Source organism: Callospermophilus lateralis, chromosome 19, assembly GCF_048772815.1.
Source record: "Callospermophilus lateralis isolate mCalLat2 chromosome 19, mCalLat2.hap1, whole genome shotgun sequence".
In the NCBI taxonomy this organism is placed as follows: Eukaryota; Metazoa; Chordata; class Mammalia; order Rodentia; family Sciuridae; genus Callospermophilus; species Callospermophilus lateralis.
The window spans coordinates 27373487-27389216 of NC_135323.1; the positions used below are offsets into that span (position 1 = coordinate 27373487).

Here is a 15730-nt window from a genome sequence, read left to right on the forward strand (position 1 = left end):
AGGGAGGCTGGAGCTGCGGCCTGCGATCTCATGACCAGAGGATAAAGCAGAGTGGACACACAGCTAGGCACCCACCCACGACATCACTTGGCATCAAAGACACCCTTCCCCTTCCAGCCCCCATAGAGGAGCCCTCCAGACACCCCAGGGTCAGGGAGGTGGCCTAGAAGCATGGACTTTGAGGACACAGCGCAGGTCCTGCACAGGAAATCACCCCTCCCCCACTCCCACTAGGATGGGGTGGGGGCCGTCTCTAGTCAGAGAGGTGATTCCAGCACCCAGACACTGTCCAGGAGTGGCCCTGAGACCCAGTCCGGCCACTGGGTGAAGCACAGGCGCAGGGTGGGGCACCCCACAATATGCTTTATTTTTTATTTGAGGGACTAGATTGAGCTGATAGGGCTTTTTGCCCTCTTCCCTTCTTCCTGCTGGGACACGTAGCAGCCACCACGAGGTGACAGATTGAGGACAGAGGTCTGTATTCAAAAGGTGGCAGAGAGGAAGGGTGACAGGAACCTGGGACCTGATGGTATAATGGAGCCAAGGGCCCCCCTGCGCAGCCTGGGCTTCCCACAGTAGATCTTTGCCCACGTCTCCAGGCCAGTCGCTGTTCTGCAGGGGAACAGAGGGGCCCTTGTCCCCCTGCCCCTTGGTGTGGATCTTGGCTGGTGTTTTAGTCAGCTTTTTTGGTCACAGCTGTTGTGACAAAAAGACCTGATGAGACAATTAGAGGAGGAAAAGTTTATTTGGGGGCTCACGGTTTCAGAGGTCTCAGTCCATAGATGGTCAACTCGGTTACTCTGGGCCCAGCGTGAGGCAGATGTACACACGCACACACATATATACACAAGTACCTCAAAGGCGCACCCCCAATGAACCCTACCTGCGTACAGTTACCACCCAGTTAACCTCTAGGGGTTAATGCACTGATTAGGTTTAGACCCTCAATCATTTTATCACTAAAGTTTCTTGTATTGTCTCACACATGAGCTTTTGAGGGACACCTCATATCTAAACCATAACAGCTGGTGACCTCTGAAATCTGGGCTTCCCCCACTACACTTATCAACTGTACTTATCAGGATCACTGTTTTGCTATGGAAATCAATATGGAGGTTCCTCAGAGGACTAGGCCTGGGACCACCATACAACCCAGCTACCTAAAACATTCAAGTCATCCTTCTACAGTGAGACATGCAGACCCCTTGATAGCAGCACAACTCACAATAGCCAAACTATGGAGCCAGCCCAGGCGTCCAGCAATGGATGAATGCATTTTTTAAAATGTGGTATGTATACACCATGGAGTTTTATTCAACCATAAAGAAGAATGAAATTATGTCATGTACAGGAAAGTGGAATGGAACTTGAGAGTATTTTGTTAGGCAAAATAAGCCAAGCTCAGAAAGTCAAGGTCATTTGTTTTCTCTCATATGTGGAAGCTAGAGAGGAAAAAGAAAACTGGGTGGGAGGATCTCATGAAAATCAAAGGGAAAGCAGTAGAATAGAGGACAGGGACGAGGGGGGAGGGGAACACTGGGAAATGATTCTGGCCAAATTGTTATATTGTGTGCATGTACATGTCTGTAACAATGAATCTAACCATTATGTAAAACTATAATGCACTGATAAAAAATATGGAAAAAATGAAAAAATAAAAAGCCTATATATGGAAGGATCTCAACTATATGACATTCTGGAAATGGTAAAGACCTGCCTAGCTTAGGTGAGGCCAGTTTATATACCTAACAGGCATACAATCACCATCATCATCACTGTGCTAATCAAGGTAAATGATGTTATCTATTGTATTAAATAAATCCTAAAATCTCAGCAACTTGGACTGGGGATGTGGCTCAAGCAGTAGCACGCTCGCCTGGCATGCGTGCGGCCCAGGTTCAATCCTCAGCACCACATACAAACAAAGATGTTGTGTCTGCCGAAAATTGAAAAATAAATCTTAAAATTCTCTCTCTCTCTAAAAAAAAAAAAAAAAAAAAAAAAAAACCTTTAAAATATCAGCAGCTTAACACAATAAAAGTTTTTTGTTGTTGTTGTTCATATTACAGTCTGGTGCGAGTTGGTGGGGAGGGCCCTATGGTCCAGGTCTGGAAAAAAAGCTTCCCATTTCCAGCCACATTCCAATGGCCAAGAGTTTGCCACATGGCCATGACACATGCTAGGAAGACCTCTGAGGTTCAGTTCTTAATTCTTATTTTCTACACCTCTCTGCACGCTGGGCAGTGTGGGCCACCCCTGTCTTTTGGAAGCACTGTGCTGGGGCATCCGTCCTAACTCTAGTTTTCTCCAACACTCCCGCCGCTCCTCTTCCTGCACCTGCCCTGAAGGACTGGAGTCCTGAGCAGGATCGGAGTCCTCTCCTCATGCCCACTCTTTCTACTCTGCACCATCTTGCCTTTACCAGCTGCCTCAATGACAACTACACTCAGGACCCTCATTCTGTCCCAAGCCTGACCTCTCTCTTGAGCTCAAGACCTGGCCTCAAAGAACCTCTTGGACATGTTCACCTACCCACATCTCAGAAACATCCCCAAACTATTAATATCCTCCTAAACCTGCTCCTCCTCTAAGGTTTCCTGTTATGAATGGAACCACCATTAACCCAGGGCTTCAAGCAGAAAGTGGGACACCATTCCTAACATCTTGCTTCAGGCTCCCACACACTGAGTCAATCATCAAAGACCCTGACAACACCGCCCCCCCCCCCCGCACACACACACACACACACACACACTGGGGATTTAACCCAGAGGTGTTTTGAGCCATCGATCTACATCCTTAGCACTTTTAATTAATTTATTTATTTTTATTCTGAGACAGAGTCTCACTAAGTTTCTTAGGGCCTCTTTAAGTTGCACAGGCTGGCCTTGAACTTGCAATCCTCCTGTCTCAGCCTCTCTAGTTGCTGGGATGAAGACCTCTGAAATTCATCCATTCCTCTGCCCAGCCATGACCTCTACCCAAGTCATGTTGCCATTGCCTCCCACCTAGGCAGATGCAACAGTCTCCCAAACTCTGCCGGCCCAAACCTTGATCCCTACATGGGTCCTCTAGATCTGTGCTTCTTTTGACCATTTAGCTGCATAGGAACCATCTGAAGAATTTGGTTGAGATCCAGAAGTTCTACCTTCAGAAAGAAGGTCAGGAGCCGACTGAGAACTTATATTTCTAACAGGCTGCCCTAAGCGACTCCTGGAGGAACTCAAGCTGCCACTGTGGTGAACACTACAGTCTGCGCATCAAACAGCGGTAAGACTTCCAGAGCTGCCCAGTGCGGCAGCCACTAGCCACATCTGGCTGTTTAAATTATGAAAACAAACTAAAAGATAAAGTTCAGTTCCTCGGACGCGCTAGCCACATTTCAAGTGCTCAACGGCCACACGTGCCTAGCAGCTACCCTGCTGAACAGGGCAGATTACAGAATATTTCCATCTTCGTTGGTGGCTGCTGAGTCTGGGATCTTCCCGGGCTGGAAGAGGGCCGAGAGCCTCGAGCTCATTGGCTGGCGGGTGGGCGGGGCGCAGCGCTTTGCTTTGATTGGGTAATTTCTCTCAGCGGAAATCCAATCATCAAAGGCAGTGGGGGCGTGGCCAGGCTCGGTGGCCCGGCCCGCCCGGAGTTCCGGAGCCCTCTTACCCCTGACAGGTCAGCTTAGCGGTGAGTTCTGACCATCTCGCTCCATAGAAACCTTTCCGTTCTGGGTGCTTCTCCACCCCCGATCGGGGGATGGGGGTGAGAGGCAGGTCCTCCCACTCTCCGCCCCAGGAGCCCTCCCCGCGCCCCCTGCCCGTCCCCAGCCCTGCAGACCCAGGGTGTACAGGTCCAGCCTCACCCTGGCTGCGCTCAAAGTCCACGCCTGTGAAACGGCATGGCCCTGGCGACCTGACAGACTTCTCTGCTGGGGAGGGCGAAGGGGAACGGGAGACTGAGGTGGGATCGTGTCCCCACAGGAGGATGGCTCAGGAGAAGGGTAGGAACCTGTCCAAGGTACAGGCCCGGATCGGGGCCTCCCACAACATCAACGACCTGGACCGCAAGCTCCAGTTCTATGGCCACTGGGCTCCAGATTACGACCAGGTAAACCCATCTGGGTCCGTGCCTGATTTTTCTATCAGTCAAATGGGAGTAGCCTTTCACCCTAGGAAAGCTGTAACAATGGTGAGAACCCTACCATCGGGTACTTGCACTGACCAATTCTTTTTCTGATCTATTACTGCTTCCCTAACCCCAGAGGCACCCCACCAGCTCATGACTGTCAGCCTCTATCAGGGACCTCCCCAACCTGAGACTGCAACTCGGGGCTGCCTGGAGATAGTGTCACTGAAGTATCACTGTGGATTAAGCACAGAGGGTCCTCAGCCAGCAAAGGAGCCTGAGAAGCTGAGCCCCTGTGAGGTGGGGACTAACTCTCCAGTCCTGGTCCCTTGGAGGTAGAGGGCACCTCATGCTTGGGTTTCCTCTCACTGTAGTCCCAGCAGGACCCCAGGCCCAGCACACACAAGCTTAGCCTGGCAGACTCCTGGACCACACTACACAGGGGTCCCCAAAGAAACCAGAGTACCCTGTTGCTAGGCCCATCACTCTCTGTCCAGGATGTGGCTGCCCTGCAGTACCAAGCCCCCAGGCTTGCTGTGGACTGTCTCACCCAAGCCCTTCCAGGCCCACCCCATGCTGCCCTGATCCTGGACGTTGCCTGTGGCACCGGCCTTGTAGCTGCAGAGGTGAGACCACCCTCAGACTCCCTCCCTTTCTTCAAGCCCCTCTCCCTGCTCAAATTTCCTGTCACCCCTGGACCTAGAGCTATGTCTCCCCTCTCAGAGTCATTGGCCTCAAACGTATCCACTGCAGGGCCATGGCCCTCGTGAGGTGCAGGGGCCCTGCTGGGAGGTGGCAGGACATGAGCCATGACTGCATCCCTCTCACCCCAGCTGCAGGCTCGGGGCTTCCACCAGCTGCATGGAGTGGATGGGAGCCCAGAGATGCTGAAACAGGCCCAGGCCTGCGGCCTCTACCAGCACCTCAGCCTCTGTACCCTGGGTCAGGAGCCTCTGCCCAGCCCCGAAGGTACTTCCCCTCCTGCCCCCAACACTCCCAGATCTACCCCCTCACCTGTCTCCAAGAGAACCCCCTTCTCTTACTGAGCCTCCACCCCCGCCCCTTGCTGAGGTCTCCATCAGCCCTTCTCCCTGGTTTCTCCACCTGGGATCTGATGTCAGCCCCATCCTGGGCTGTACCACCAGCTCCTCCATGAGATCTGGGTCCTGCACATGCAGGTGTCAGACCTGGTCCCTCCCCAACCCCCACCATGAGGTACTTTGGCCTCCAGTGTTGTCTGAGGCCATACCAAAAGCAAAGCACCCAACGCCATCCCCGCCCCACCTTCCCTACACACAGGGACCTTTGATGCAGTGCTGATAGTGGGTGCCCTCAGTGATGGCCAGGTGCCCTGCAGTGCCATACCTGAGCTCCTGCGTGTCGCCAAGCCAGGTGAGCCCTGCCAGCACCCCCCTCCACTCACCCACCTTCCCCTCTTCACACCACACAGGCCTCAGCACTCCTTGGGCCAAGTGAGGACAGGGTCCTCCTCAGGACTGCCCAGCTGACCTCCCAGCCCCCAGCAACCAGCCCAGGGTTCCACTCAGCGGCCACCAACAGACACAGGTGCACCGGTAGGGCTGGCAGATGGTCAGCTTGCCTCTTATTTATGGCAACCAGGAGCAGCACCTCTCTGATCTCTGTCCCTTCACCTGTGGGGAGGGTGGCATTCTGCCAGTGATCCCTTCTCCATTGGATTTCAGTGACAATTGGGTAAAATCATGTCCCTAAGGCCTTTACTTCCCTCCTGGCACAGGGGAGAGACTCCCTGCATGTCCCGTGCATATCCCTGTACTCCAGCTTCCTCATTCACTCCTAGACTGCCCGAGGGTACATCCCTGAGGAGTCTGCCCAGGCAAGATGAGAGGTGATTGTGAACACTTCTGAACTCTGCACACGGGACAGATGTGCAGAGAGCGATGTCAGTGCCCCTCCTGTGCGCTCCTCTGCTCTGGGCAGAAGATACAAACCCTGCCCTCTGGCCTCCACCACCAACCCACAGAGCCTGGGGAGGGGCCCAAGGGGGCCCCGTGAGGGTTCAGCTCTCCGAGGGTTGAGAGGAGAGGTATTCCAAGGGCTGGGAGGAGATGTTCTCCAGGAGAGCAGCCTGCGAGAGGTCACGAGGAGAGCCACATGCGTGTAGGCACAGCGCCTAGCGTGAGGACCAGGAGGCTCAGGCCGGTTGCAAGACAGAATCAGGAAGTCAGGAGGTGAAAATGCTTCCTCTCGCTCTGCCCTCCCCAGCCCGGCCTCAGGGCCCAGCTGTGGCTGTGGTTAAATCTGGGCAGGTCTGGGCAGGCCTCAGCTTCAGGAAATCCCCAGGCCGACACGCAGGACATGCAGGAACATCGGTGGGGTCACGGGGCAGAGGTGGAGACTGGGCTCAGAGGGCAGGAAATTCCCATCGCATGAACCATCAAGGACCAGGCCTCCTGGTCCATCCTGGGACCTCAGGTTCCTCAGCCAGCGGAGCCCTGTGCACTGGCCCAACGCGGCACAGGTGCCCTGCCCCAGGGCTGCCCTCTCACTGTGCCCCACCAGCAGCTCCACGCTCCTCCCAGCCCCTCCTCCAGGAATGTTCCCGGAAGTAGCCATTGGGTCTTCCACTTCTCCCCTTTCAAGTGCATCCAAGGCCACACTGGGCACATGTAGGTGCCTGGACTGAGGGGACAAGATCCCTCCTCCCTTCAGCCAGTACTGCTGACTGCCAGGCATTTTGTGCACACACTTCCTGTGAAGCAGGATAACCAGCCCCTCTCCACCTGCTGGGCCCCTGAGGCTGGGAGAGATGAAGGGACTGCCCAAGGTCCCAAACCCATGTGCTTCTTTCCTGAGCAACCTGACTCAGCTATGTCCCCAGCAGAGGCGCTGGGTGAACAATGAGCAGAGAGGCCCCTTAATCCCAGGGTGAGGTCAAGAATTCCCACTCTAAAGGACACTCGGGCCTGGAAGGGTGCGTGGGAGGCTGTCTAGGTGAGGAAGCTCAAGGCCATGCCTGGAGAAGTGACAGGAACCCCAAAGCTGTGGAAGGGGGAGAAGATGGGCCGAGGAGAAGCTGAAGAGCTTACAACCTTGCAGAGGCGAGTGGGGAGGGTCAGGCCTCCCCAGGACTCACCCTGCTTGCCTCCTTCCCCTGCCCTTCCCCAGGTGGGCTGGTGTGCCTGACCACCAGGACCAACCCATCCAACCTGCAGTACAAGGAGGCACTGGAGGCCACCCTGGACAAGCTAGAGCAGGCTGGGGCCTGGAAACGCCTGGTGGCCCAGACTGTTGACCACTGGGAGCTGGCCACCTCTCCACTTGAGGTGGCACCCGGTGCCAAGGATGGCTTCATCTCAGGCATCATCTACTTGTACCAAAAGCAGAGGTCTCCCTGATGGAGAGAGTGAGGCCCGGTCTCAGCTCCCAACTGGCCTCTGAACTTCCAAGTGACCTTAGCCAGGCCCATCTTCTGGCCCTCTTTGCTCCATCTGTAAAATGGGACCATTGTATCAAACCTGCCCCTTAAGAATGTTCTGCTGGGCTGGGGATGTGGCTCAAGCGGTAGCGCGCTCGCCTGGCATGCGTGCGGCCCGGGTTCGATTCTCAGCACCACATACAAACAAAGATGTTGTGTCCGCCGAAAACTAAGAAATAAATATTAAAAAATTCTCTCTCTCTCTCTCTCTCCATCTCTCATTCTCTCTTAAAAAAAAAAAAAATGTTCTGCCTATTAAATGAACTCCCAGAAGTAACAAAAAGACTCGTGGTTCTGTAGTTACCGGCCCCAGGAAAGAGGGACCTCAGTTCCTGGGTTTCAGAACCACAGACCTTTTGCATCCTACCCAGTAGGCCAATCCTACTATTGGGGTGGCCAAATTCGAGGAGGCAGAGCCTCTGGACTTGTCTGCCTCCCCAGGGCAAGGTATAGGGATGTTGATGGAATGAGGGAAAGAAAAAGAGGTGTGAGCTGCCAGGCAAGGGGACTGTTGGGGAGGCAAGTGGTGTTGTTGGTGGTCTTCTCATGTCTAATCAGATGTCAGGGTTCTGTTGCTGTTTTGAAGGACTTGGGGTTGAACCCAGGGGTGCTCTACCACGGAGCCACATCCCTAGCACTTTCTATTTTTTATAGAAAGACAGGGTCTCCCTTCGTTGAGGAGGCTAGCTTTGACCTTCAATCCTCTGCCTCAGCTTCCTGAGCACCTGAGATGACAGGTGTGCACCACCACACCTGGTAGTCAGGGTTCTTGATAAAACCCAAGTTCGGAAAACAGAACAAAACAGCAGCTTTAACATGACCCGAGGGTGGAGTTTTGGTACTCTGATGTCAAAAGTTCCCTTTGTACGGTTCCTTGGTTTCAGCCACTTTGAGTCAGACAAAGTAAACTCCAAATACCTAAAAAACAACCAACTGAAAACAATGTTGTGGGGTGGGTGGGGGTGCGGGCTGGGGCTGAGCGGTAGAGTGCTCACCTAGCACATGGGAGGCGCAGGGCTCAATCCTCAGCACCACATCAAAATAAATAAGATAAAGGTATTGTGTCCAATCAGAACTAAAAAAAATGTACATATTAAGAAAAAAAAAAAAAAAACGGGCGCCATTGGTGGTGGTATCATGGCAGTAAAGCTAACAGGTCTATTCTGTTTTCCTCTGAGTTTCACAAGGAAGAATATTGCTCTTTGGGTTTTAGATTTTAATTAAGAGGCTGGGATGTAGCTCAGTGGGAGAGATCCAGCCGCTAGCACTGCAAAGTAATATGGACCATTATAATCATCATAATAAACCGTAACTAGGGACCAGCCTGGCCAACATGGTGAGACCCCGATTTGCTAAATAAATAAAATTAACTAGGGTGGGAAAATGACAAACACCGTTACAAGGAAAAAGTCTGTTCCTTCCCTCGCCTTTCATTACCCAGGTTACACCTGTGGATTCAAGAAGCAAGAAGTGGCTCAAAAGGCCCCACATACACCATCCCTGAGCCAGCTGTGGCGTTGAGACTTCTCCCAGGGTACTGGGCCCGCTCACCCCTAACTTGCAGTTGAGGAAACTGAGCCCAGACAACATCAGAATGTGCCAGAAGGATCCAAGTCATGACCAAGTGGCTGCTGAGCACTGGCCCTGTTCTGGGGTCTGGAACCAGAGGTCCCCAGCTATGGGCCTGGGCCCAGCCACACTTTCTTTTTCTTTTCTTTTCTTTTTTTTTTTTTTTTTTTTTTAAAGAGAGTGAGAGAGAGAGAATTTTTTAATATTTATTTTTTAGTTTTCGGTGGACACAACATCTTTGTTTGTATGTGGTGCTGAGAATCGAACAGGGGCCCCACGCATGCCAGGCGAGTTGAGCCACATCCTCAGCCCCCCAGCCACACTTTCACACACACAGGGTTGAGCTTCCTCATCCATAAAGGGACTGGAATGCCAAACTCAGGGTGTGGCTTGGGGGCCCGCTCTGAGCAGGGGCGGGTGAAAGGACTTTGGTGACTGTCAACAGCTTGGGGACATGAATGTGGCTAATGACGATCCCTCCAATCCGGGGCAGGCTGTGGGAAGGCTTCCTTGGGGAGACTGCTTGGAGCTGGGCCTTCAGGACCAGCAGGATTCCAAGGGGTGGAGAAAGAAAGAAGGACATTCCAGACCTTGGGCAGGGACCCTCTGAACAAAGGCCAGGAGGTGGATCCTGCCTGGTGGCCCAAGGAGGACAGCAGACCAGCCCGGCTGCCCAAAGCTGGGACACAGTGGAGGAGAAAGGGGTAAGGTGGGTCCCCCCCATCCTCCCGCCTTAAGTTCCCAAGCTTTCTCTAGTGTCCTGTGGACGGGGCCTCCCCTCTCACAGGTGAAGGGCTTGAGTGAGGTGGTTCCCAAGGTTGGGCCCGTTCCAATTTCCCACAGTTCCCTGACACCAGTCTTGAAAGTGCTCGTGTCCTGGCCACAGCATGGTGGTCCTGACCTTTACCCTCCAGCCCGCCCTGCCCACCTCCAAGGCTAGAATCACAGACAGTAGAGAACCTTCCTGTGCACAGGTCCCATTTATTGTAGAAAATAATAATAATGACAGTGATGAATAGTCTCTTAATTACAAAACAGAAACATCAAAGGAGGCAGGGGAGAGGCCAGGACTCCCTCTGGTGAAGCCATTTCCCCTACCCTCCCCAAGCTGGCCAGTTCCTTGGCAAGGGCAGAGGACTCAAAGGAGCCAGTCTCAGGGTCCTAGGGTCCTTCTGCTGAGAGGAGTGAGACAGCAAGCCCCAGGAGCCCCAGGGCAGCAGGGTGAGGCCGGAAGGGGTAAGGGTAGCTGGGCCAGAGGGCCACCTTTCTGGCCCTCCCTGCCACTACCCAAACCAGTTTATTCCACCTAAACCTGTCGCTCAAACCTGTCCATCCACTCTGTGTTCCACTCCACAGCAGGTGGGTGGGCAAGGCCCACGCTTCTCCACAACCACAGGTTGCCGTGGCACAGCCCCAGTGGCAATTCCTGGCCACACAGTCACCCACAGTCCATCACACCAGTGCCTGGGCAGGGCCAGGAGTGCCCAGGAACACGGGAGACAGCGGCAAGAGAAGCACTGGCATGACCAAAGATGTGGGCAGAGGGAGGGGGAGGGTAGAAAAGGGACAGTGGGAGGTGCCAGCGTGGGCAGGGCACCCACTTGGAGGCGGAGCCCAAGGTCAGGGCCAAGCTCTCCTGGCCAGCAGGAGCCAGCTGCCGGTTCCACCTGCTCTGGATCTAGGTTTCTTTCAGAGGAGGGTGGCTCGAAACTGTCCATCCTCACCAGTGACAGGAGGCCTTGGGAAGGAGCCCCAGTGGACGGAAAGGCTGCCCGCAGGCTCGGTCCTGCTTGCCCATCCCCCAGCAGCCAGCAGCCCATGGCCGCGCCATCCTGGGATCACTGCTGCTCCAAGCTCAGTCCAAGGGAAAACAAAGCCGAAAGGGACAGGTCTGGGTGGCGCCTCACACGTAGTTGCTGGCCGGGGCGGAGCGGGCGGCCGAGTACTTGGCGGAGTAGGGCTTGTCGGCGCGAGGCGGGCAGTTGCAGCAGAGCAGGGCGCCCCCCAGCAGCAGCAGCCCCGAGGCCGCCCAGCCAATGTAGAGCGCAGCGCCCATCTCCCGCTTCTGCCCCGCGGCCACCAGCGGGTTGTAGAAGTCGCGGATGACGTTGTGGGCCGTCCAGGACACGGGCACCATCACCAGCAGGCTGGCCAGCAGGAACACCACGCCCGCCACGATCATGGTCTTGGCCTTGGTGGTCTCGTCCTCCACGCAGTTGGTGCACTTGCCCCCGACCACAGACAGCAGCATGCCCAGCGCCGCCACGATGATGCTGATGACGATGAGGGCGCGGGCCGCCTGCAGGTCCTGCGGCAGCGCCAGCAGCGAGTCGTACACCTTGCACTGCATCTGGCCGGTGCTCTGCACCACGCAGTTCATCCACAGGCCCTCCCAGCTGGTCTGCGCCGTGACGATGTTGCTGCCGATGAAGGCCGTCACCCGCCACATGGGCAGCGCGCAGCTCAGTATGGCCCCCAGCCAGCCCAGCACGGCCAGCGCGATGCCCAGCACCTGCAGCCCCATGGAAGCCATGCTCAGGGCCTGCTGGGGGAGGACCTGGAAGACGGTGGAGATGTGGAGATCGGCTCTGCAGGCTGAGGATGGGGTCCTCGGGTGGGTGGGGAAGGCCTTTCCCTGGGAGGTGGAAGAAGACAGAGCCAAGTGGAGCCCCTCTCTGGAGAGTCAGATGCCCAAGACCAGCAATGTGACCAGACCAGTTCCTTCCTGCGACACAGGGCTCCCGGGCTCCAGGTTGAGCAGTTATATGACTCTGGCAGAGGGGCGGGGGCAGAAGGAGGGGTTTCGGTGGCTGGGGCCTCCCCCTGACCAGTTTCTCTGGATTCCTGAGCCAACAAAAACACATCAAGGCCCCAGCCCTGGGCCCCTGAGTCACCCTCTAGTCTCAGAGGAAACTGCCCTCTCCCCCTGCCCCCAGATCCATGCTGAGGTCAGCCTGGAGACAGACACTGAGTCACAGCCCAGGGACACCTGATGTTCACAGGGTACAGGTGTGGGGGAGGAGTGGCAGCCAGACCCAGCCAGGTATAGGGCCTGAAGACCAGGGTCCTCGTGCCCAGAGCTCCCCTTTCCAGGCTGGGTGGGAGGAGAGGGTGGGACCCCTCAGAGGGGGAATCTGAGGCGGAGTCCTGGGAATGTCCAAGAGAAACTCCACCTGAATACTGTCCTTCCTGATCTTATCACTTTCATTATCATCACCGTCATCATCATGGTCATGATGTGGCCTCAACGCAACCTCTGGGCATGGACCGGAGGAAGCTGAATTTAGGGGAACAGGAGCCGAGGGCAGGGACTCCTGGGTCCACCACACACTGTCCCCATTCCCTCACCTAGCTTAGCCTGTGGAAGTGGCCTTGGAGGTGATGCACTTTGGGTTAAGGCAAGAGAGAGGCCTCTTCCCACTGGGGTTCAGCCTGCTTAGCCAGAAGTGGGTGGAGAAGGAGCCACAGGCCAGACCCTGGAGACACCGTCCGCCCAGTAAATGAGTGCTGACTGTGGAGACGCACCGGGCTTCCCATGAAGCCAGATAGGCAAAGTCTTCAAAGGGAAGGGAGAACCCGGCCCAGGAGGAGGCAGGTGCGGGGCAGCTGGACGGTGGAGGGGTGCTGCTGGCACGACTCCAGGGGGGCCTTGTATCCTGGCTTAGGCCCTGTGGCAGGTTCCCCGGGGCAGTTGTGTAGGGCAGCAGGACTGAGTGAAAGAGGACATTGCGGAGAGGGGACGAAGGGATAGTAGGGAGGTGGGGAAATGCCGCTGTTTCTGGGAAATGAGGAATCCAGTCTGACTAGAGATCGGGCTGCTGGGGGAGGAGCCAGGGAAAGGGCCAGAAGTCTCCATTGCCAGCGCCCAAGCCCCGGCCCGGGCCCAGAGGACAGAGATGAGCAGGGGCATCCCAGGCAGGCTGAGGGGTGTCCACACACATCCCAAAGGCACCTCTGGAAACAGGAAGGAGGCAGAGAGCCAGGGCAGTGGGCCCAGGATCAGGAAGGCCAGCCTTAGGGTGGGGACAGAGGGGACGCAGAAGAAGGGGTGCACATGGGGGTGAACAGGAGTGGCTAAGGCTCATCACAGCCTCTCCATGGTGGCTCTGTGTCTCTCTCCCCCACCATGCTGGGGAAACGCCTCAGGACCAGAGCCCCCACCTCTGCTCAGCACCACGTCTGGAGTCCTGGGGTGACTGTGTGTCCTTGAGCTTCCTGAGAGTACTCGGCTCCTGGAGGACATTGGCCCCCCTAATGCCCACTGGGCCTGGCTAGGACCCTGTGGGGTCCACCCAGGTTATAGAAGGAGAAGTGGCAGCCTCATGGGGTCTTTAACTGAGCTCAGTTCATTGTCCCTACTGGGCTGAGGGCTCAGGGGACCCAGCAATGCCTTATTTCTCCTTGGTACCCTGCGTGGGCTTTCTCGTCCGGAAGGTGCACAGGGCGTGTCTGGGGATGGGATCATGAGGACATCTGCTCTCCAGCCACCCACACACCTCCCTCTCACCCCGTAGGGACACACACCAACACAAACAGGGATGGTTTCTGCCCGGACCACACCCCCCGGGGCTTTCCTTACAAGGCTCTGAGCAATGGCACCCAAGGCCTGGGAGCCACACAAGCGCCCAGCCTTATTGACAAGAGCTGTTTCCTTTCCCGCTGGTGACCTCACCATGGCCTCCCTGTCAGTGCCCACCGCAGGGCAGAGAGAAGCAGGAGCCTGCCCAGGTCCCTTAGCCAGGTGCCCCTTCCCTGTCCTCCGGCCCAGACAGCTCTTTCTCAGGTTAAGTACAAAGGGGAGATGGCCAGATGGCCAGGCACTTACTGCTGTCACCCTCCTGGGACACCTGCCAAGTGGCACTTAGAGAAGCAGGAGTGGGGGAGGGGAGCACACAAGCCCTAGAACTTTCCACCTGTAGCCCAACCAAAGTGACCTAAGAAACTGTTCTCTGCTGGACCCAGCCGACCTCATCAGGAGCAGAGTAGGGGAGGCCGGAGGCCAGGGGTGCGGCAGGGTCTCCAGGAAGAGGCCAGGGCAGCCCAAGGCAGGGGAGGTCAGCAGGGAACAGTAGGGCTGGGGTCCCAGGTGTCCTGGGGAGCAGTGAGCAGCTCTGCTCAGGCATGGAGCTGGAGAGAGATTGTGGTTGCTGACTGCTGCCCAGAGACATGGCTCGGGCCCCACCCACCTGCCGCTAGCAAAACACCTGCTGAGACTGGACACTTCCTGAGCCCTAAGGTGGGGGAAGAAAGGGAAATTCACCTCGAGCTGGTGCCTGGCCCTCTCCCCAAAGCGCGGACAACCCTTCATTGGGATGCGTTAGGATACGTCTGCCATTTGCCACCTTTGTTTTGGAGTCATGGAGGGCAGAGCCGGTGCTTGTTATTTTCTTTTTCTTCCTCATCTGTAAACCTATTCACAGGCAGCACAAGTTTAAGCTGTATTATCCGGCTGCTCCTATCCTGGACACCCCTGCCCCAACCGACCCAACCAGCTCCGTCATCCCAGCCCTGGGACCAGCTCCAGTTTTAACTTCCCCCTTTTGCCAGAAGATTTCATAAAGGCCCACATTTATGTGTGAGCTTGGCCAGTTCCTCCATCTATCTATCCTCCCCTTTCTAAGAGAGATGTGGAAGGAGGTGAGGACCTGGCGGTGCTCCCTGAGCCAAAAAGCTGATGGGAAACTGCACCATCCACCGACCATCCTTCCGCCCTGTGTTCTTGGGAACATCAGCTTCGTCTCAGAGCCTCAGCTTCCTCCCTGTAAAAACGAGGACACGGCCACCCGTTTTCTAGTCTCAGAGAGATGCTAAAGGAAATGAGGATGTGAAAAGCTTCCCGACCCTGAAAAGCTCAGGACCACAACTGGGAAGGAAGGAGAGAGGGAGGGAGGGAGGGAGGGAGGGAAGGAAGGAGGGAGGGAAGGAGGGAGGGAGGGAAGGAGGGAGGGAGGTTGGTTGGTTCCCTGCCTGTACCCTGCTGCTCAGATCTGGTCCTCCTGGAACACACCAGGAAGGGATTAGGACTTCTCACAGCCCTGTCCCTAGAGCCCTAGGTCAAAGTGCTCATTTCTTACCTTAAATCAGTTCCCTCCCTGGTAATCCCAAGTAAGGGGCAAAGACAGTCCCCTGAGCCACCCTGTCCAGAGGCTGGCAGGTCACCCTGTCCAGAGACTGGCCTTCCTGAGCAAGCCTGACAGTTCCTGTAGCCTCCTTCTCCAGGTGTCTTCTGGGGACAGGGAGCCTAAAGCCAGGGAAGCCAGTGTCAACCTAAATTTATTCCTCCCACCAAACACGACATCTTGATCCTCATAAAATCAAGCAGCTTTTTTAAAGGGAAAAAAGCAAGGAGGCTTGTTCTCAGCTCAAAAGCTCGTCTAGTTTGGAAATTGGTTCAAAACTATTTATTTTTGTAGGAATTCGCTAAGTGCTCAACCCACGAACACCCCCAGCCACCACACACAGACGTTTCAATCCTAATTCTTTTTTTAACCACAGACAAAACCCGAAGTTATAAAAATTTTCAAAGTAAATGATGCATGAAGGGATGTCACAAAACATGCCAGAGATACCCATCCAGTCACTTCAGAG

The 15730-nt window shown here is 55.5% G+C and overlaps 2 protein-coding genes across 3 annotated transcripts; one reads left to right on the forward strand and one right to left on the reverse strand.

The window, feature by feature from the left end:
• The first annotated feature begins 3627 nt into the window (after nucleotides 1–3627).
• Mettl27 (methyltransferase like 27) lies at nucleotides 3628–7733 on the forward strand. Of its 2 annotated transcripts, XM_076840550.1 has the most exons (6): nucleotides 3628–3678; nucleotides 3972–4098; nucleotides 4614–4742; nucleotides 4950–5085; nucleotides 5416–5508; nucleotides 7264–7733. In XM_076840550.1, the coding sequence occupies exons 2-6, from the start codon at nucleotides 3976–3978 to the stop codon at nucleotides 7491–7493; spliced, it is 711 nt and encodes a 236-aa protein (XP_076696665.1). In that variant the 5' UTR covers nucleotides 3628–3678; nucleotides 3972–3975; the 3' UTR covers nucleotides 7494–7733. The 2 variants fall into 2 exon arrangements, with proteins under 2 accessions (XP_076696665.1, XP_076696666.1); XM_076840551.1 differs by lacking the exon at nucleotides 4614–4742.
• Nucleotides 7734–11045: 3312 nt separating this feature from the next.
• Cldn4 (claudin 4) lies at nucleotides 11046–11675 on the reverse strand. The gene has a single exon (XM_076840618.1). It carries the CDS (start codon nucleotides 11673–11675, stop codon nucleotides 11046–11048), a length of 630 nt encoding a protein of 209 aa, XP_076696733.1.
• Nucleotides 11676–15730: the final 4055 nt, after the last annotated feature.

Excerpts from the sequence above, each read along its gene's own strand:
- Mettl27 (XM_076840550.1), top strand. The coding sequence starts at position 3,976 with ATGGCTCAGGAGAAGGGTAGGAACCTGTCCAAGGTACAGGCCCGGATC. Across the intron at positions 4,099-4,613 it reads GGGCTCCAGATTACGACCAG|GATGTGGCTGCCCTGCAGTA; the intron begins GTAAACCCATCT and ends CTCTCTGTCCAG. Across the intron at positions 4,743-4,949 it reads CCGGCCTTGTAGCTGCAGAG|CTGCAGGCTCGGGGCTTCCA; the intron begins GTGAGACCACCC and ends CTCTCACCCCAG.
- Cldn4 (XM_076840618.1), bottom strand. The coding sequence starts at position 11,675 with ATGGCTTCCATGGGGCTGCAGGTGCTGGGCATCGCGCTGGCCGTGCTG.